Source organism: Ostrea edulis, chromosome 6 (genome assembly GCF_947568905.1).
Source record: "Ostrea edulis chromosome 6, xbOstEdul1.1, whole genome shotgun sequence".
In the NCBI taxonomy this organism is placed as follows: Eukaryota; Metazoa; Mollusca; class Bivalvia; order Ostreida; family Ostreidae; genus Ostrea; species Ostrea edulis.
Genome location: NC_079169.1, coordinates 34,826,204 through 34,848,117, shown reverse-complemented (window position 1 = coordinate 34,848,117; position 21,914 = coordinate 34,826,204). Strand labels below are relative to the sequence as shown.

General features: G+C 35.5%; 1 protein-coding gene and 2 long non-coding RNA genes across 3 annotated transcripts in view; 1 reads left to right on the top strand and 2 right to left on the bottom strand.

Annotated features, from left to right (window-relative positions):
- Positions 1–392: 392 nt before the first annotated feature.
- On the bottom strand, positions 393–1,410 carry LOC130046734 (uncharacterized). The gene is made up of 2 exons (XR_008795723.1): positions 1,270–1,410; positions 393–778 (listed from the first exon to the last, which is right to left on the bottom strand). It is a non-coding gene; the product is annotated as an uncharacterized LOC130046734 (long non-coding RNA).
- A 197-nt stretch (positions 1,411–1,607) lies between these two features.
- On the top strand, positions 1,608–3,284 carry LOC130046735 (uncharacterized). Its single transcript, XR_008795724.1, has 3 exons — positions 1,608–1,781; positions 1,992–2,115; positions 2,806–3,284. It is a non-coding gene; the product is annotated as an uncharacterized LOC130046735 (long non-coding RNA).
- Positions 3,285–4,123: 839 nt separating this feature from the next.
- LOC125683353 (uncharacterized) overlaps positions 4,124–21,914 on the bottom strand; it is a 35,844-nt gene continuing 18,053 nt past the window's right edge. The window contains exons 3-7 of the mRNA XM_056139412.1: positions 20,586–20,634; positions 20,098–20,345; positions 18,507–18,652; positions 13,975–14,126; positions 4,124–9,835 (exon numbers count right to left, since the gene is read on the bottom strand). Coding sequence (XP_055995387.1) covers positions 8,409–9,835; positions 13,975–14,126; positions 18,507–18,652; positions 20,098–20,345; positions 20,586–20,634 — 2,022 coding nt within the window. The 3' untranslated portion in view covers positions 4,124–8,408. The remainder of the gene's footprint in view (positions 9,836–13,974; positions 14,127–18,506; positions 18,653–20,097; positions 20,346–20,585; positions 20,635–21,914) is intronic.

Below are 21,914 nucleotides of genomic sequence, written 5' to 3'. Positions count from 1 at the left end.
CCATTCGCCGGTAGCAGTGAACTTGTGGCGAACAAACATGAAGTTCGCTGGAAGTATACCAGAAATCTTTCTTTACCATATTTGTATATCACAGGAGATCCAAATACTCCCTGGTAGCGGTGAACTTGTGGCAAATGAAATTACAGTTCGCTGCAAGTATACCAAAGATCTTAGATTTTATTATATACTGCCTCGTAATGTAGGTGATCTTGTCATTTTGTATTAACTGAATTCAAGATTAATCCATAGCAAGTTTTAAAATCTTACAAAGGAATTATTATTTTTGTTGATGCACATTTGTTTTCTAAAATTGATATTATACTTAAAGCATTAATGGTTCTGTAACAGACTGCAGCGGCTATAAATTAAGCTAAAATAACACTAAACATGTATGCAGGTTAAATTTTATACAATTTTATTTACAATACAAAAATTCAATCATCAGCTACCATTTCTGGAAAGTCCATTAGATCATGCCATTTCTCATTGGAAATTAAATCACTGTCATCATCTTCACTGTAAAAGATTGCCTCTTCGATTAATCGTTGTACCGCCTCAACATTCGCAGGTTCTTCCATATGTTCTTCAATATAATAATTTATTGAATCGCCATCATCTGATGTAACTTGTGACTGGGCTTCTCAAAATTCTTGTACATCAGCTGACAGCTGGACACTTTGTTTTCATTGGTGGATTTTTCTTTTCAGAGTACGATCTAGGCCTAGCTCTCCAAGTTTGTCTACTCTTTTTTCTAAATGCTTGTCAATATTGCCATCGTCTACAAAAATGATTAAATATACGAAATCAATATATATATTATTTAATTATATATAAATATATTTAGTCAGACTGTTTATATCAGCTAATTACCCCCCCCCCCCCCCCTCAATGGTTTGCCTTCATCATTAAATACATTGCATGGGTATTTCTTTAGTAGCTTTATTTTGCTGAATCATTCAATAATTAAACGTACTATCTAGTAGTTATACCATTCACCTCAATACGTATTGGCCTGCAAAATATTGTATGCACTCACCAGCTGCAAGGTGCATGGTCATAAACTCCCGAGTTTTGACACAATCTGAGCATTTTAACTGGTAAATATAGTATAATAGCTCACCATTATACAATATATACACCAGTTTGCTCAGATTGTGTCAAAACCCTGTGTCATTAATTCATATCGTCACCCGTATTATCAGTTTCTACCTTATATCAGTATAAACAAATATATTATAACATTACAGAATACAAGAAACATCTACTTACCTCGCAAATAACCGTCCATTTTAAATGTTTATAAAATATGTTCTTGAATGCCTCGCAGTCACCAACTACTAGCTGAACTTGCAAGCAACTGTCTCACGTTTCCAAAATGAAACCGAAAGTAAACACGGGGCGAAGAATTATAAAAGTTGAAAACCGAATACTTTGAATACTTAAGTTAGATTGATAATAACACCATTTTATAAAACTATGTATTTAAAATAACAAAATCCTTTTGTAAAATAAAAGAAATTGTTTAAAGAAAATGCGTATCAGCATGCTAAACTAATTTCGTTTTGTTTAAAATAGTACCTGAAAACTTTCGATTTCTTCCGTCTCGATCACCCAGACGCTTGTTTTTATTAGATGTGCGTACGAACGAGTCGATACATCTTGATGATCAAGACTATTCAAATTGACGCGCGCTACCAATTCGAAGTAGAGAAAATTTCAAGAGAAAGCCAGCATGTCGAGAAGAAGAGTTATACTCCCAGGGAGATTTGCCGACGAAAACAGTAAGTTCATCATAGATAAGAACATGCATTGGTTGCATTTGTTAGTGTAAAAATACATTTTAAATTTGACATAACCATCGTGTTATTGGACATTCACTTTACATGATACGACGTACTCTGCTTTATGCAAAACCATAGGCCTATTCTGTATATATCTGTGTGTATACGTCTGAAAACTTCAAAACTATTGAAATGGTTTTGTTTTCTAAGGGTGGTATGTGATACGATTCTCGCAGACAAATTAGAGGAGACAGGGGAAACGAGGGAGGAGAAAGTCCAAGCACCTTAGACAGATGGTGTCATGTATCATATGGAGAGATTGAATTTGAAAGTGGTATGTTGATTATGATAATTATATTAATTGTGTTTGTGCCAATATAAAATATCTAGGCCTGTTTGTATTCACAAATATAATTTATAATTTAATCAATAAAATGGCATTTATGCTGTTATGCAAGTTAATTAAAATATTGACAATAATAATTTAATTGGTATACACGTGTGGTAATTAATTTGGTTAGCACATCGGGCACACTCAGACTAGTAAAAACTTGGTCCGGTCTAGTTTATTTTGAATCATGACATGGTAGCCCATCTGGTCGTATTTATACAACACATTTAACAATAAAACCAAAGTATATCCAACTGAATTTGAAATTTCTATAATAACATTAATGTTGACAATAACTTTAATTTACAGTACTCATCGCGTTTCACTCAATATCTTGATGTTCTACCCAGAGTTATCCTTCCTATCGTGCTCTCTAATGTACTATGCCCTCTGGTAGCATACTTTACGACAACAGGGAAGACAAAACCCCACTGTTTAAAATAAGTTATGAATGTCTTGTATGAACCAAGAGTTGCAGAAAAAACTTGCAATGATTTTGTTGCAGACACCTCTTGGTCATGCTTTGAAAGGTGAAATCAGAATGAAAGATATTTTAAGAAATTAACACTATTCTTGTAATTTGAATTATGTTTATTCAAGTTTGATTTATCTTTGTAATTCTTTTTCTTACAGCATTTGCCATTACAACATTGGGGATGGACAACATAGACATTCATGATTGTGAAAGCTATAAATACAAAGACTGGAACCATGTACTGTGCTGTTAAAGAAAATAGACTATCTAAGTAGACGTCCAGTGCATTATTTCATTTAATTCAAAAGTCAACATTGTGTAATTTTTTTCATGGATGACATTGATTATTTGATCTGAATTTGCAAAAATTGGATTGAGTGGGAATAAGTGCTGTGATTTCAAATGAAAGCCATGATAGACACATTGCTTTTTCATCCAGATGTAAGTAAAATCATAAATGCATGTTTTCAATTCATATATTGAAAATTCAGTTTATTGGAAATGACTGACTTGTGGGTAATTATTATTATTATTTTTTTATAATTAAAAAACTTATATTATTGGGAACAGTATAAATCTATGGCCAATTCTCTAAATTTGATGTGTTTTTTATGCATATTAAATCAATATAAATTGATTTATTTGTTATTGACGGTGTTGCATATAGTCATAGATTATACTTTAACTAAATGGTCTAGTGTGTAGTTTTTTGGCAAGGTAAAAGACACTTTTCATGAAAGAAACCTACAAGCTACTGAAAAGTATTATCCTTTTAGTCACTAGCTGACTAGCTGTAATTTTATTCTAAGTAATACTGGTAGAAAGTGGTGTGGTGTACCAGTTTACTAGACCATGGTGATAGTCCTTATGGTAATTAATTTACTGCTTTCAGTGGGTTAAATTACAAGCATGCATGAGATATGAAGAAGCACCAGTGATTACATTCTTTTAAAAATAACCATTGATATTTTAAAAATGAAATTGTCATCAACTGATTTTCTATCATAAATCATGTAAATGCAAGTCATTCCTCTTTTAATTAACTGATATGAATGCTAAATGCAAGTTCATAATTAATGTGTTCATAATTAATGTATTTATGGCCATTTGGGAGTTTTAGGGAGGTATATTTGAAAGCTGCCAGAGGTTTGCCACAAACTATATTAGGCTATCTGAAAATGTTTGCCAAAGGTTCGCCGCAAAGTGTATATGGCTATCAGAAGTTTACCAAAGGTTAACCGCAAAACTTCACCAGAGGTTCACCATAAACCATTCCATATATGGCAATCTCAAGTTTGCGGCAAGTTTACCGCAAACTTCATTTGCATGGTAAAAAGTCGCCGTAAGGTTGCTGCAAACAGTCTGCCGTAACCTTGCCGCTAAGTTTGCAGCAGATTCGCCGCAGTACTTCGCCAGAAGCCTTATTTTTTGGTAAGGGACGTGAAGTTGGGTGAAAAAAATGAACAAACTTGTCGATCCTCATTCACCTTTATTTCCAAGCTTTTACCTAATCAGAAATACACAATCCTTGAAGTAAAACGCAGATACAACTTTCTATAATGTCACTTTGAACAAATATTGTTGATAAATCATAATTACAAATCAATTATGCATTACACTTTCAGCCACGTAGAAGTGTTACAAGAGCCTTTCAGCTGAACAATAAACTGGTTCCTATTAGCTGGTCTAACCGAGGACCAATCCACCCAGACTTCCCATTCTTATTCCAAAATGACACTCGCATACTAATTAAAAATATCTAATGTAAAAATGTTAGCAAAATACACACATACACAGAAATTTATTTTTAAAAAATGCAAATCAGTAATAAAATTTTGGCTAATCTCCCCTCTTTACTAGATAAATGGAGGTACCGATTCAGCCATGGTGTGCTGAGTGGCATATGGACTGCTGTTTGCACAAATTACAGAAATTTGTCTCCTGCATGGATTGGTCGAAAATATGAAAAGAATCTAATCATGATGTTCTGTGCGGATAAATGTTGACAAACAACCTGTAAATCAGACATGTACAAAACAGCCAGCACTACAGACAGACACACACACACAGGTTAAACAGTTATAGATATTCTAAGTGGAATAAATCATCAATCTACACACTCTGGAATGGGATGTATTGCATCATCATAGTCAGCACCTTTGTGTGATGAACACACAGTTTCTTCTAATCAAATCTGTATACAACAATTGGGTCTAATCAGAAATAAAATATGAAAAACGAGGTCTGAAGTATATTTGCTGCAATAATTTTGTTTCAGGATTTTTAGAGGAAGGGGCACCTCATGTTCACTATCAAATAAATAACTCGATTAGAATTCACAAATTAAATCAAGATGTCTGTCTCATAATTACTTATACAACAGCAACCTCACCCGGCAGACAACTAAAATAAAAACATGCATACAAATTTCACACTGTTCTCACAATTTGAAAGTCTTATGGTATTATTCTCATTTAAGGATGTGCATTCTGTCTCCCCAGGGTTCTAATTCAGTAATGGGATGGGTAATTAAGGATTGACACCGTACATATTTTTCAATCAAGATTTATGTCGATAGCTAATAAGCTCCAAAGACTCGATAATTTCAGTTTTAACAAACACCATGAACAATATTGTCCTTTTATCATTAGATGTAGTCCTCTTTCTCTCTAAATTTGTCAACATAATTCTGACTTTGACCTCCGTCACAATTTTCTCACTAAAGTATTTGCAGTTTGCTGGTGTATCAGAAAATAAATAGCACGCTTACTCAGCTCCCTCCCACGTTTTCTGATTACAGATTCTGACATCTGGGCCACCCCTGAAAATCCCACCCCCCCCCCTCCCCCCGAGAAGAGTACATGAACATCCTTAAATATAAAATGAGACATAAGCAATTCATCTAAGACTATATCACAGGGACTAAGACAAAATAATATTCCAGTCAACAATATTATCTAGATAATGGATCACTTCCACAGTTCAAACAGCAAGGTATCAAATTGTCTTTGTTACTTCAAACAGGATTCACAAAAAATGGAAAGATTCTTAAGCCTTTCTAATAATGACACATTTACTATGATTTTGCATTTACATTCATAAGCAACATTATATTAGTTCTCTTAATATTTACAGGTTATAAATAGTTTTTCCGGAATGTTTGTATTTTCTACCAGTGAACATATAATTTACTTAAGTGAACAATATAGAGATATATACCAGTATTATAAATAATGAAAACGGAATACTTCTACACTGCATACCAAAATTAACCATACTCCAAGACATAAAAGTAATAACCTATTCAAAGTAATACAAATGTTTTGATTGTATAAATCAAATATATATTTTGATCCAATTTCCATTAAAAAAAAATATGGTCTGTTTGTGCATAATGCAAACCATACAAATAAAGAGATTTCATCACAAAACTCAACCAGTAATGTGTTGCTATCATTTCTAGATCACATGTTCGTCATAGGTCACATTCAAACCATGGCATCATATATCAAAATAAATTTTGTGGAAATTTAGGGAAGAATAAAAATATTTTGATCCATAAAATGTTCGATAAAATTGATGCCAGTGGCGTAAATCAGAGTATTTCAAATAATTTTCTTCTGTAAATCAAAGACAGTTTTCTTTTTCATGAGCCCAATATTTTTCCGATGGTACATACAATACAAACATTATAGTGTATACTTATTTGGGATAAGCAGTTAGTATACTAAACATTGTATTCAATATCTGGCTTTCAGTCCACATCAGGTGCCTTAGTCTAAATCGTAATGAACATCAGGTTTTTGGTACACCTTGGGAGCTTTAGTTTATAGCTTACACAAAAGACACTTAATCAGGGAAGGCTTATGAATAAAGATGAATGTTTAGAAATTTAGCAAGGAATAAGGATAACAAAACTGATTTTATATGATTAGTGAAGTGCTGGGAATTTTTGTATTAGTAAAGTGCTGTGTATTTTTGTATTAGTAAAGTGCTGGGTGTGGAACCACTTTATTTCACTTTCTTCCTGTATTTTGTGCTTGGGAAGATTCTAATTCATCGAGATTCCAGTTAAGATCTAACTCAGGTGTTAAAAATATTGGACAATGTTAATTCTTCAGTCAATCTATCACCTTTCTTGAAGCATTTACTCAAAGACAGTGCTGAGCCAACCCGTAAGGATACATTCTATTGTTTTAACAAATCAATTGTTTGAATTTATTTTTGTTTGAATAAATGTCGACACATTCCATTGTTTGAAATTTTTTTTTTACTGTTTGCACAAATCATGCTGACATATTGTATTGTTTGAACAAATCAATTGTTTGAACAAGTAATGGCGACATGGTCTATTGCTAGAACAAATCCTGCAGATTCATTCTGTTAAAACTTTAAAAACTATTTGAATTAAAACCCTCAATTTGCTTAATTGTCACCGGGCATGCCAGTGCAGGATTTTTTAAAACCCCCATTTTCTTTTTAATACAAATTTCACTGAACATTAACAAGATATGTGATGACATTTTGTTTGTTTTTTGTATCATTTGTTTTTTCTTTTTGCTACAGAAACTGAGATATTTGAAATGTGAATTAATATTGACAGAACAAAAGCTATAGTACATAACTTTCAGAATTGAGAAAACCGTAACATGATTATGTTAATTCCTATCCTTTGGAAGTACATATATATACATGTATCATTGTGTTACACATGTATATATCACCAGGTTATATATTTGTTATATTTAACACTGGCATACTCACTATATCACGAATTTTATATGTGAAAGTTTGGGAGGATAAACTACATAACAAGAGTTGCCAATAAAAATAAACACCATGATACAAAATTGCTAAGATATGTACACTCTAAAACAAAGATACCCTCACAGGTTTGGTATAGAAAAAAAAGAACCTGATATCATTGATACAATGAACAGCAAAGGACAGACATGTATCTGCACAGGATTTGTATCAACAGAAAATCTGGACGTTCATTCTACTCGTATTCTGCAAATAAACTATGTAAAGCAAACAAATAATCCATGCACGGCATCACAAGATTCAGGGGAGGTAACCTGACAAAAACCATGCACTGCATCACAAGATTTAGGGGGAGGTAACCCTTTAAAAAAAGAACAACCATGTCAAAATCACAATCCTGGTTTCCTAACAAAACACAGTCTCACATTCAATGCAATCATACATGTTAAGTAACCATAGTAACTACAGTTTGTACAATTAAGTAACATAGTTTTGAAGTCATACAATAGATTCACATATACAAAATGATCTTTAACAAGTAAATCATATATCACAAAATGTCAAAAAAGCACAGCCAACATTTTCAACTTCATTTTTTCTTCATTGCATTGTTAAAAGAATTTCGATAATTTGTAATCAAATGAGAATCGATCTTCAACTCTCTTCCATCTGTTATAAAACAAAATCATAAATTCATACTGAGGTCACCCTTAAGTAATATCTAAGTTTACATGGGGTAGTTGTCACATTTACATGGAGTAGTTGTGTTCTATGTCACATTTACATGGAGTAGTTGTGTTCTATGTCACATTTACATGGAGTAGTTGTGTTCTATGTCACATTTACATGATGTACTAGTGTTCTATGTCACATATACATGGAGTAGTTGTGTTCTATGTCACATTTACATGGAGTAGTTGTATTCTATGTCGAATTTACATGGAGTAGTTGTATTCTATGTCACATTCACATGGAGTAGTTGTATTCTATGTCGAATTTACATGGAGTAGTTGTATTCTATGAGGTAGTCAGGATAGGATTGACTGCTGTCAAAAATGACAAACACTTTTGGATTATGAATATTGTCCACACACGAATCGTAACATTTTCCGTAAGGATCGTTGACAGGATCCAGAGGTGGAGGTTTCCGGTATGAACTGCTTCCTCCTGTGAACCGACCAACTAGCACCTTTGCCATGAACATTTTATGGAGAGTTTTCTCCCCCATTTCTCTACCAGAGTGACAAATATTCTGTGGCATAAGCTTGTGCTGCAGAGCATGACGCCTTGAGAAAAGCATGCTACGCAAAGGAATCTGCTTGAGAGCAGATCCTCCCCCAGCGACTGAGGAAAGATCCTGCTGGGAGAGCCCTGGGTTGACTTGTTGGCTGGGACCAGGATTGACATGATGGGAGGGACCTGGATTGCCTTGATGGGAGGGACCTGGATTGCTTTGATGGGAGGGACCAGGATTGATTTGATGGGAGGGGCCAGGATTGACTTGATGGGAGGGACCTGGATTGATTTGATGGGAGGGACCAGGAACCAGTTGTTGAGAGGGACCTGGATTGCCTTGATGGGAGGGACCTGGATTGACTTGAACCAGTTGTTGAGAGGAGCTGGGAACCATTTGTTGCATTACTGTGCCTTGCTGATTCTGGACAGAAGAGGAAACCCCAATAGGGGATGGTGCATTCTGGGACTGTATAAAGCTGTTACCATTCTGATTGGTCAGAAAATTTTGAGTGCTATTTAGAGATGCATTCTGATTGGACAAAATACTCTGAGCACCCAGAGAAGAATTCTGGTTGGTTAAAACATTTTGAGTGTTACTAAGAGATGAACTCTGAGTGGAAAATCCTGGTAGATTATTGAACTGATTGAGTAAATTAGTCTGAGTGTTGCTATTGGAGGAGCCTGTCCCAGAGGATGAATTAAGTCCAGATATCATCTGATCATTAGTGCTGGTAAAATTTCCATTTTGCCTTGCATAATTAATTGACCATTGACATCTCTGAGGTTTGATCCCATTCTGCCCAAGATCCTGTGCACTGTTAGCTGAGGAATCCGCAGCAGGTTGTTGGATGACTGTCTGAGAGAACCCTGAGCCACTGGATGAAGTGTTTGAAGGGGTGGCACTTGAAGAGCTTCCATCATCACCCCCTGTGCTTGAAGCTGGGCCTATATTGGACATTGATGATGTGGCTTGCAGTCTCCGCCTGGAGAATACCGTAGATGGGACAACAATCTGCGATGGCACAGAGACAAAGGAAAAAGACCTAGCAGAATTTGGAAAGTGTTGGAACGGAACAACGCCCATGTGAAGGAACGCCCCTGCAGCGTGCATCATATGTAACCCTCGACGACGGTCTGCCTTGTCTGTGTACTGGTGGGAATAGGAGGAGTCTGAGGCAAAATAACAACCTGCAATAAGTATATCACAATCATATTGACCTGATCACACACCAAGAAACCAAAATATAAAAAAAATAACACAATCATATTGATCTGATCACACACCAAGAAACCATAATAAAATACAATATCACAGTTGTATTGACTTAATCACACACCAGGGACCCATAATGAATACAATCACTCTAAACTTATCACACACCTTGGGCCTGTAGTAGAAGCAAACAAGAGGCCCACAGGCTTTATCGGTCACCTGAGTACTAGTGAAAAAGTATCACTACTCTGAAGGGCTATAAAATCTAGAAAAAAATTTCCTGTTCTGAATATCTAAGCTAAATTCTTCTGTTCAGCAACAGTATAAAACAAGATGTGTTCATAAAAATCCAATGCCCTCAAAAGTGCATACACTGATGAAAGACTTTAATATAATAGGTGTATTAACATTAAAACATTAAAAGATATGACTAATTTGGACTCATCCTAGAGTCAAAACCCTGGGTTGTAAAATTACCATTTTCTGTACATCCTTTTCTGCTATTCCTCAGTATGCATTTAGATTTTATACAGCATCAACAAACCTAGATAAATACTGTATACAGTAAAACTCTGATATAGCGAATTGTTGGGGACCATCTATAAAAATTCGCTATAAGCGTAATTCGCTATACGTTTATAGTGAATTCATAATTCAAATACAACGAATTCATTATAAAATTGATTTGTTCTACATGTATACCAGTTATATAAGAAAGCAGCAATCGATATACTTGCGTTTGTATCGTCTTTAAAAGAAATGAAACCTATATATTTTTGAGAAGAAATATTTTTATACAAGAAATATACACATTGATTTATATATGATAATTTATCTTGGTGGATTATGAAGTCATGCAAGAACATGTCGAGAAAGAAATGTCAACACAATGCAATACATACATGTAGTCTATTGCAATTGTCATTTACTTGTTGCTTTACACAAATAAAGGAGTGTACGATAAAATAAATGCATTGAAACACCAAATTTAATTAAGGAGAATATTAAACAATACCGACAATATATTTCCTAAACATATGTGTAAATATTGTTTTGAGTTAACAACCTTTTTTGAAAAAATACAAACAGAAATTTTGTAATAAGTGTGGATCCTTTATGTCATTGGAAAACGTTTAAAATGAAAAAAATAAATTCGTTATAAAAGGTTATTTTTATGTTCATTTTTAATTCAGGGGGAATAGGAATTTACTTCGTTATATCCGTAAATTCGCTATATCCGTGTTCGTTATAGACGCAAATTTCTATATAGAATATATAAAGAATTTGCTGGGGGAATCGTTTTCACTTCGTTATAGCCGCAATTTCGCTATATCCGTGTTCGCTATATTCGAGTTTTACTGTACTAAGTTTGGCCCCACCCTGGGGTCAGAATCCCTACCCCAGGGATCATCAAATTTACAATTTTGGTAAAGGACTACCTGCTCTTTCTAAATATCCATTTAGTTTCAATTTAGTATCAATAACATTAAAGAAGATGTTATTTAGTTGTTTTACACATAAACACTATATAGTAAATTTGCCCCACCCTGGGGTTAGAACCCCTATCCCGGGGATCATGAAATTTACAATTTTGGTAAAGGACTACCTGCTCTTTCTAAATATTCATTTAGTTTCAATTTAGTATCAATAACATTAAAGAAGATGTTATTTAGATGTTTTATACATAAACACTATATAGTAAGTTTGGCCTCACCCTGGGGTCAGAACCCCTACCCCTACCCCGGGGATCATGAAATTTACAATATTGGTAGAGGCTTTCCTGCTCTACATCACTATGCATTTAGCTTTTCTTACATGTGTGTGGTTGTAGAGAAGACGATTTTTGAATATTGGTCAATTTTGGGCAGTTTTTGCTCTGTCCCTAAGGCCCCAGGTGTGCAGGAATCCTGAAATTTATGTTCCCCATCTTCTAAAGATGCTTCATACCAAATTTGAAAAGAATTGAATTGATAGTTATCAAGAACTTAACAAGAGATGTTTGCAAAATTGAAAAGGGTTATACACACACATCATTTAATTGATAGTAGTATCACCAATTCAAAATATTGAGTTGACAATGACAATATCTTCCCATGTCAAGAGTGGATTGACCAATGGCATATGACCTAAAAATCAATAGGGGTCATCTACTCCTTATGCTGTACCAATGTACCAGTTTGGAGTCAAGCAAGCAAATAATTCTTAGAACATAGGAGACAATATATTACTACAGATGTCCAGTTCACCATTGACCTTTGACTATGTGATCTCAAAATCAATAGGGGTCATCTCCTGAAAATGTACCAGTGTACTAAGTTTAATGTCTGTCAAGCAAAGGGTTCCCAAGATCTTTAGTGGACAGTATATTACTATGTCCAGTTTGAATCTTCACCTTTGACCATATGACCTTAAAATCATTAGGGGTCATATTCTCCTGAAGATGTACCAGTGTACCAAGTTTGATATCTGTCAAGCAAAGGGTTCTCAAGATATTGAGCTGACATTATATTTCAATGTCCAGTTTGATCCTTGACCTTTGATCATGTGACCTCAATGTTAATAGGGGTCATCTTCTCCTGAAGATATACCAATGTACTAAGTTTGATGTCTGTCAAGCAAAGGGTTCTTAATATATTGAGTGGACAGTGTATTACTATGTCCAGTTTGACAATTGACCTTTGACCATGTGACCTCAAAGTCAATAGGAGTAATCTTCTCCTGAAGATGTACCAATGTACTAAGTTTGATGTCTGTCAAACAAAGGGTTCTCAAGATATTGAATGGACAGTATATTACTATGTCCAGTTTGACTCTTGACCTTTGACCATAAAATCAATATGGGTCATTTTCTCCTGAAGATGTACTAGTGTACCAAGTTTGATGTCTGTCAAGCAAAGAGTTCTCAAGATATTAAGCGGACAGTATATTTTCATGTCCAGAGTAGATTGTCCCTTGACCTTTGGACCTAAAAAACAATAGGGATCCTCTTCTACTCATAACCAACCCACGTATGAAATATCATCATGATCAAGTGAATGGTTCTCAAGATATTGTGCAGACAACATGTGGTCTACCAACCGACCTTGACCTTTGATTTTGAGAACAAATAGGCATCTTCATCTTATCATGGTGATCAAATGTATCAAGTAGTAAGATCCTGGATCTTACGGTTCAATCTATATTCTACCTACAAGGTTTTCCAACTAAGTGGTACTACGAAATTGACCTTTGACCCCTGACCTTGAGAAACAATAGGCACTTCCTCTCATCATGGTGATCAAATCTGCCAAGTTGTAAGATCCTGGAGCTTATGGTTCAGTCTGTATCCTGCCTACAAGGTTTTTCTATTGAGTAATATTACGACCTAGACCTTTGACCTTGAGAAACAAGAGACATCATCCTCTAATCATGGTGATCAAATATACCAAGTTGTAAGATCCTGGAGCTTACAGTTCATTTTGTATTTTACCTACAATGTCCGGACAGACAGACGAATGATTGACACCATAACATACCTCCTTTCTTTGACAGGCACATAAAAAAAAGTATTTTTAAAAAGTATTTAAAAGCAAAATATGACCCAGATTCAGCTATATTGGTGAGATCTCAAGATTTAAAATATGACTATATCTTGCTAATAGTATAATTGTTAATTTATATGATATAATTTCAAAACTTGTTACATTTGATTCCAATTCATAATCTTTAATAACAATTACTTTAACCAATGAACGAAAATTAATTAAGAATCTGTAAACCGCCACAGATATGAAGCACTAAACACCCTGCTTATCTCTACTACACATGCTCCTGACTTCACTTATCTGAACTTTATACAGTTAACCATGGTTAAAGCATACCACCAGGCCAGCGAAAAATAGCTCGTTATAACCAAACTTTGTTAAATATCCAATATAATTTTCTGCATCTTCTAATCTCAATATAACTAAGCATGTCCTTTTTCTCCATGTTGGAGAACTGACACAAACTTTAAGACTTTTAAATATCTAATGCACTGTCTGACACCCTGATCAAGGGACCATTATTTTTCACAAACTTGGTGGAAAATCAGAGTAATGAATGTGTTGATGTGCTGTAATGTAAGAGAGTTTACCATGTCCGTACACAGTCCCGTTTTTGCCGCACACTCGCCAGTCGAAGCCCTTCCTACAGATGGCCTCCAGGACAGAAGCATGCGTCCCATGAAACAGGTACTTCTCTGCAACAGCGAGGCCGTCATTCTCATGGGTCATTTCCGTTCTCTTTCTGTTATCAAACAATAACGATAATTATCTGAGAGAATGTTGTCTCATCCTGCTTAACACATGCCTAAAGGAATAAGACATGCAGTAGTCACAATAACACTCTTCATACCCCCCTCCTTCTCTAACACTGTTAAAATGAATATGCATTCAGAGAATATTGCTAATGTACACTGAATTACATCATTCTACATTATCCACCTCCAAATGTGAATTACGAAGGGAGATAACTCAAATAAAAGTGACAATACTGGGACAGAAGATAAAATAGTTCCAATCAACATTAAATTGGAGACTATAACTAGATGACCTTGTTTCAAAGTAAACATTTTCAACAAACTATGTGATAGATACAAACTTTTATATAAAATCCTATATGAAAGGTGAAGATAACGAACAGTGATCAATCTCATAAATCCCATAAGCAATACATAATAGATATATATCAAATTCTTTCTATTACAAGGTTAGGTGTCCTGGACCCAACTTATAAACAAAATTAAAAGAGACCTAAGGGCCACATCGCTCACCAGAGTAGCAGTTCTATGGGATTTTATGTAGTGTCTGTAGGGGGCTGAAATAAGGCTCCATTCCAAATGCTAACAAGAGGTCCACAGGACCCATCGGTCACCTGAGTACTAGTGAAAAGTATCACTACTCTCAAGGGCTATGAAATCTAGAAAAAATTCCTTGTTCTGAATATGTACTCTAAATTCTAATGTTCAACAAAAGTATAAAACAATATGTGTTCTTAAAACTTCATTGCCCTCAAAAGTGCATTCACTAATGAAAGGCTTTACAAAATACAACAGTAATCTTTCAAGCATTTTTTAGCATAAACAAATAGGAAATCAGGAGGATTTTTGGTTAAAAATCAGGAGTTATAAAAGAAAAAAAAATTAGGAGAGAAAAAAAAAAAAAAGGGAAAGAAAAAGATAAACACAAATGAAATGGCCACCTACCAGCCCTCTAAGTAAGAAATTCTGTTTTCAATGCTCATAAATTTATTCTAAGAATAATAACTTCAAAATGATGGTACAGAATAAAATTTCAAATGCAGGAAATGTCAAATACTGTACTACATCAGTTGACCCCTAGTACACTGATTGTCGTACTTACCCCATTTTCTTTACCTCCTTTTAATGGTCTACTCCATATATTTGTTCAACAAATAAAAACAAAATGTCTAAGGAAGCTTTTTCTGTGCTTCAAAACTTATCTTACTTATATTTCACAAATAATAATTTGTTATATTAAACACATATTTTGGAAAATGGTAAAATTTGTTAAACGAGAGATGTTTGTAAAACATATTTGCCCCCCATGATGCAAAATTGAAAAGGGTTATACACATGCATCATTTAATTGGTAGTAGTATCACCAATTTAAAATACCAGTATTTAGCAGACAATATCTTCCTATGTCAAGAGTGGATGGACCATGTGACCTAAAAATCAATAGGGGCCATCTACTCCTTATGCTTAGTGTTAAATCTACAGCAAACTAGCATGGTGCCACGGCATGCCCTTTCTGGCTGGTGCCATGCCCTTTTTTCTCTATATTTTTTAAAAAATATTTGTTAATATCAACAATTTGTTCTTTATTTCATGCACGAGGTGGATTGAAAAGTTTAAAATCAAGGCAGCAAGAGGGTAAATGATCATTCTATTACTATCATAGTATGATACAATGAAAGTGCCCCTAAATTGTCTTGCCACAACGAAAACTGACCTTTTGAACATACGATATGTGTGCCCTCTCTAGATCCTAGATTTAACACTAATGTTGTACATGTAACAGTTTACCAAGTTTGGTGTCAATCAAGCAAATAACTCTTTAAAATATAGGAGGCAATATATTACTATGTCCAGTTTGACCCTTGACCATGTGACCTCAAAATCAATAGGAGTCATCTTCTCCTGAAGATGTACCAGTGTACCTAGTTTGATGAGTGTCAAGCAAAGGGTTCTCAAGATTTTGAGAGGACAGTATATTCCTATGTCAGTTTGACCCTTAACCTTTGACCATATGACCTCAAAATGAAAAGGGGTCATCTTATCCTGCAGATATACTAGTGTACCAAGTTTGATGTCTGTCAAGCAAAGGATTCTCAAAATATTGAGCGAACAGTATATTCCTATGTCCAGTTTGACCCTTGACCTTTGACCATGTGACTTCAAAATCAATAGGGGACATCTTCTCCTTGGGATGTACCAGTGTACCAAGTTTGATGTCTGTCAAGCAAAGGGTTGTCAAGATATTGGGTGGACAATGTCTTACTATGCCCAGAGTAGACTGACCCTTGACCTATTGACCTGGAAAACAATAGGGGTCTTCTATTCCATAACCAACCCACATATGAAATATTATTACAATCAAGCGAATGGTTCTTGAGATATTGAGTGGACAACATGTGGTCTACCGACCAACCGACCGACTGACAGCAATATGCCCCTCTTCTTTGAAGGGGGGCATAAATATTCTGACTTCAAATAAAGATATTTTGCTACTCTGGACTACCAGTCATAATTCTTGGTTTTTTTTCCATTTTCATGTGGCGTTTATATTGGAAATATCACAAACTGTGAGCTGAACAGCAATTATTTTCTCTAATTAACACATATTTATTCTGACTTTACATAAGAATTTAATACAATGCAATGTTTGAGGAGGAGGAATATTGAAAATCAGGAGTTTCAGACCAAAAATTAGGAATAAATCAGGAACAGCTCAAAATTGGGAAAATTACTGAAAATCAGGAGTTGCTTGACAGACTGCAAGAGACCCATGGGTCATTTGCTCACCTGAGTCACCTTGCCCAATTAAAGATTTTACCGATATATTCTCATGTAAAACTTTGATCCTATTGTTGTCCCAACCTACCTCTGGTGGCCATGGTTTTTACAAACTTGAATCTGCACTTAACAAACTTGAATCTTAAATTTGCACTATGTCATAAAACTTGAATCTTGAAATTGTATTATGTCAGAAAATTCATGTAAATGTAAACTTTCTTAATACAGAGGTTCTTGAGAAGAAGATTTTAAACGATTTTCTTTATATATTTGTATGCAAAATTTTGATCCCCATCCTACCCCCGGTGACCATGATTTTAACAAATTTGAATCGATCTGCACTACGTCAGGAAGCTTTCATGTAAATGTAAACTTTTCTAGCCCTGTGGTTCTTGAGAAATATATTTGTATGTAAAACTTGGATCCCCTATTGTGGCACAATCCTACACTGGGGGCCATAATTTTAACAAACTTGAATCTTCACAATATCAGGATGCTTTCATGTAAATTGGTACTTTCCTGGCCTTGAGGTTCTTGAGAAGAAGATTTTTTAAAATTTTCCATAAATTATATATTCCCATGTAAGATTTTGATCCCCTAATGTGGTCTCACCCTACCCCCAGGGGACCATGCATTTAACATACTTGAATCTGCACTATGTCAGGTAGATTTCATATGAATTTCAGCTTTAAATTTCTGGCCCAGTGGTTCTTGAGAATATTTTTATAAGACCCCATCCTATTTTCGCACTTTTTGTGATTATCTCCCCTTTGAAGAGGCATGGCCCTTCATTCAAACATACTTGAATCCCCTTCACCTAAGGACGCTTTGTGCCAAGTTTCATTGAAATTGGCCTAATAGTTCTGGAGAAGAAGATGAAAATGTGAAAAGTTTACGCCATTGCCAATGATGACACCAACAGACAAAGAACAAATTTCGATCAGAAAATCTCACTTGAGCCTTCAGTTCAGGTGAGCTAAAAAGAAACAAATACCTGTGACATTGATTTAGGCCATATGACTTAGTGATCAGAGTCATAACACAACCTCTGTAGGAACATTTTACCAAGCACAATGAATGAGGATGCATCTGTCCTACATAAATTATTCATGTTTCAGCCAATGGGTTATAGTTCACAGTAACAGACTGATGAGACATCCAGTGATGGGCAATAAACCATCTAGACATCCAGTGCTGGGCAATAATACAATAATTCAGAGCTCGGGACTGATGACGGACACCCAGTGCTGGGCAATAATACAATAATTTAGAGCTCGGGACTGATGACGGACACCCAGTGCTGGGCAATAATACAATAATTCAGAGCTCGGGACTGATGACGGACACCCAGTGCTGGGCAATAAAGTTCATGTAGAAATAACTAAAATGTACATGCCATTAAGTCAACTGAAATATTACTGAATGGTACATTTCAGACTATTTCAGTCCACTGGCATCTTTTGTGTCCAGTCCTAAACAATGGCATATTTCATTTACACACTAAGTGGGTATACCTGAGGAAAAGAAAAGATTTAGACAATAAATTTCCTCTGACAGTAAAAGGTACAATTTCACTGTTTCATACTCACACACTGAAGTACTTCCAGAGGATTGGGTTCTGAATGCGACTGATCTTTACGATGTCAGCTTGAGGAAAATGTAGCGTCTCGTAAAATTTTGAACATACTTCTATGTACTCCGGAGAATCTGGCACTAGATCTACCATTAAAAAGCCCTGTAAACATGAATCAGTATTGCAGAGGTAGATAAATACAAATAATAGTGATTGAAAAATGTAGATAACTGTGGATAAATTGTGGTCAGTGCTCTCATTGTCTTTCCTGTAAATATCACAGCTCCAAAATACTGTAGATTCCTTATTTTATGCAAGTACTTAATGTATCGCAAAATGAGTCATACACGGCAAATCGTGAGAACATGAATTTGTGAGTGCTCTGTTGATCAAGAGTTTTTATGTGTACTTTTAGCAATAAAAATATATAAGAAAATAATTTTATTTCTTGAGTACTGTTTCTTGCGAAATTATGCGATAATGAATTCCTCACGTACAATGCATATTTAGGAATTTACAGTAATACAAACTCAAAATATTCATTCTAGTATTGGATTCTCTATATTTCATCAAACATCAGAAAAATTATCTTTTTATTTCATAAAAAGATGAATGTAGTCCGACTGAAAGTATACAGAATTAGCAAATCTTCAGTACAATACAAATGAAGCACAATTTAATCCATATCTGTCTGATTCCCCTACACACCTGTCTGATTCCCCTACATACCTGTCTGATTCCCCTACACACCTGTCTGATTCCCCTACATACCTGTCTGATTCCCCTACATACCTATCTGATTTCCCAACATACCTGTCTTATTTCCCTACATAGCTCTGATTTGACTACACATCTGTCTGATTTGACTACACACCTGTCTGATTTGACTACACACCTGTCTGATTTGACTACACACCTGTCTGATTTCCCTACACACCTGTGTGATTTGATTACACACCTGTGTGATTTGATTGCACACCTGTGTGATTTGACTACACACCTGTGTGATTTGACTACACACCTTGACTACACACCTGTCTGATTTGACTACACACCTGTCTTATTTGACTACACAGCTGTCTGATTTCCCTACATACCTGTCTGACTTCCCTACATACCTGTCTGATTCCCCATTACACCTGTCTGATTTGACTACACATCTGTCTGATTTGACTACACACCTGTCTGATTTGACTACACACCTATCTGATTTGACTACACACCTGTCTGATTTGACTAATCACACAGTTGAATACACACCTGTGTGATTTGATTGCACACCTGTGTGATTTGACTACACACCTGTCTGATTTGACTACACACTTTGACCACATCTGTTTGATTTCCCTACACACCTGTCTGATTTGACTACACACCTGTCTGATTTGACTACACACCTGTGTGATTTGACTACACATCTGTCTGATTTGACTGCACACCTGTGTGATTTCCCTACACACCTGTGTGATTTCCCTACACACCTGTGTGATTTGACTACACGCCTGTCTGATTTGACTACACACCTGTCTGATTTGACTACACGCCTGTTTGATTTGACTACACACCTGTCTGATTTGACTACACACCTGTCTGATTTGACTACACACCTGTCTGGCATCCATGTATTCCCAGTGCTCTGGCCAGTCCTCAGGTATCTTCTGCCTTCCCTCATCCTCCATCTCCAGCTGCCTGTCTCCCCAGCCACACGTCCTGTTGTCGGAATCCCTGTCCTCTATACAACCTTCATCAGATGTCTTCTTTGCTATCATGTTGGCGATGTATTCAATGTAGTCGTCATCCAGCTTGGTTTCCAAAATCTCCACCACCATGCTAGGCAGAGACTGTTTCAGCTCACCTGCACAAAACCCAGTGATCTTACATTTCAGTAGGGTTGCAAAAATCAATAATCTTTATCAAAACAGAAATTGAGATACCCCTTCTTTTAACTTCCTACACAAATCTCAAGATCTTCTTGTTGAAAAGTTTATGTAAATTTTGATTTGTAATTCGTTTTCTAAATCATAAGACCCTGATTGAATAGTAGTTCCTAACCCCCCCACCAATTTAAAAAAAAAATTCTTAATTCGCAACTCACTCATTGGATAGTAGCTGTCACATCCACCCTGGACACATAGTAATGATTCCTGAAATCAGAGAAATGTACACATCTAAAGCTTACACCGTTAGCTCAAAATTCAGAGAAATGTACACATTCAGAGCCTATACTGATAGTGATTTATCGAAGGGCCATCACAAAATCCCAGAAAAGCTAGTTCCTGCATGCTGATTGAGGAAGAGCATCACAGAGACTGAGATGGGATTTAGTGAGAGCAAGGAAACAATGATTGAAAGATTAAAAAGATAGAGGAAGTGAAAGAAAGATAGAAGAAAAGAGACAGACTACTATTCATTGAAAACACATCTTGAGACAAGATTTTACTGTATCTCAGTTTTAAGTTTAGTTTAAAATTTCAAGTGAATAGAGGGCCCTCGAGATTAATCTGGGGGCAATGGAGGCCGACCCTTGAGTTATCTGAGGGCCATGGGAAACCCTCATGATCAAGATATCTGGGGGCAACAGAGGTCTCTTGAGTTTAATCTGGTGGCATTAATAAAGGAGATCCGGCCCTTAGTTATTTGGGGGCAACAGAGGTCCCTCAAGATTTCAGTGTCATTGATTGCATTTTTGTTTGTAAAATTATGCACTTTATAAATTTTAATAATAATTTTTCAATAATAAAACTTATCTTACAATGCTTCTTAGAATGAGAAAAAATGCTCCTTTGGGAGATATTCTCACCTTCAGCTGGTTGAATCGTGATCAATATGTAAAAGGGGACATATTTTTAACAAACCCTGAAACCAAGTGTAACAGAGTTTGAATTCGGGAAGGTTGAGAATATTAAAAAGAGTTTCAAGCAGAAGTGTTCCCATGTATGTCAAACATAATCACTCTCCACCAATGATAACAAGATATTACTGTGATGATAAGCATGGCCATCAAAAAAGGACATAACTTTGTTACATTATTTGATGTTCAATATCCAATCCTCATTCAACAAGAGGCCTGCAATGGGCCACATCGCTCATCTGACTCACCTTGACTGGGTTGTCACTAATGCAAGAATCTGCGTCCTAGACACAGAAAATTCATTTGAGATGCAAGTTTGTATGATATGGCGAGTTCCATGTACGTTTCACAGACTCGGAGTTAAAATAATAATTTTACTTAAAAGCCCTGATATATTGTGTATAAATCAAAACTTGTAGTAGGAAATTTTTTTTAGGTAAAACATTACACTCTAGTGAACCGAGATAATACCACGGAGTTCACAGAGTCCCAATCCGATTTGTGTGTTTAGCGTCATTCAATATTAGGTGTGAATTAGAATATTATACTAAGGCCACACCAATTTGTAAAATC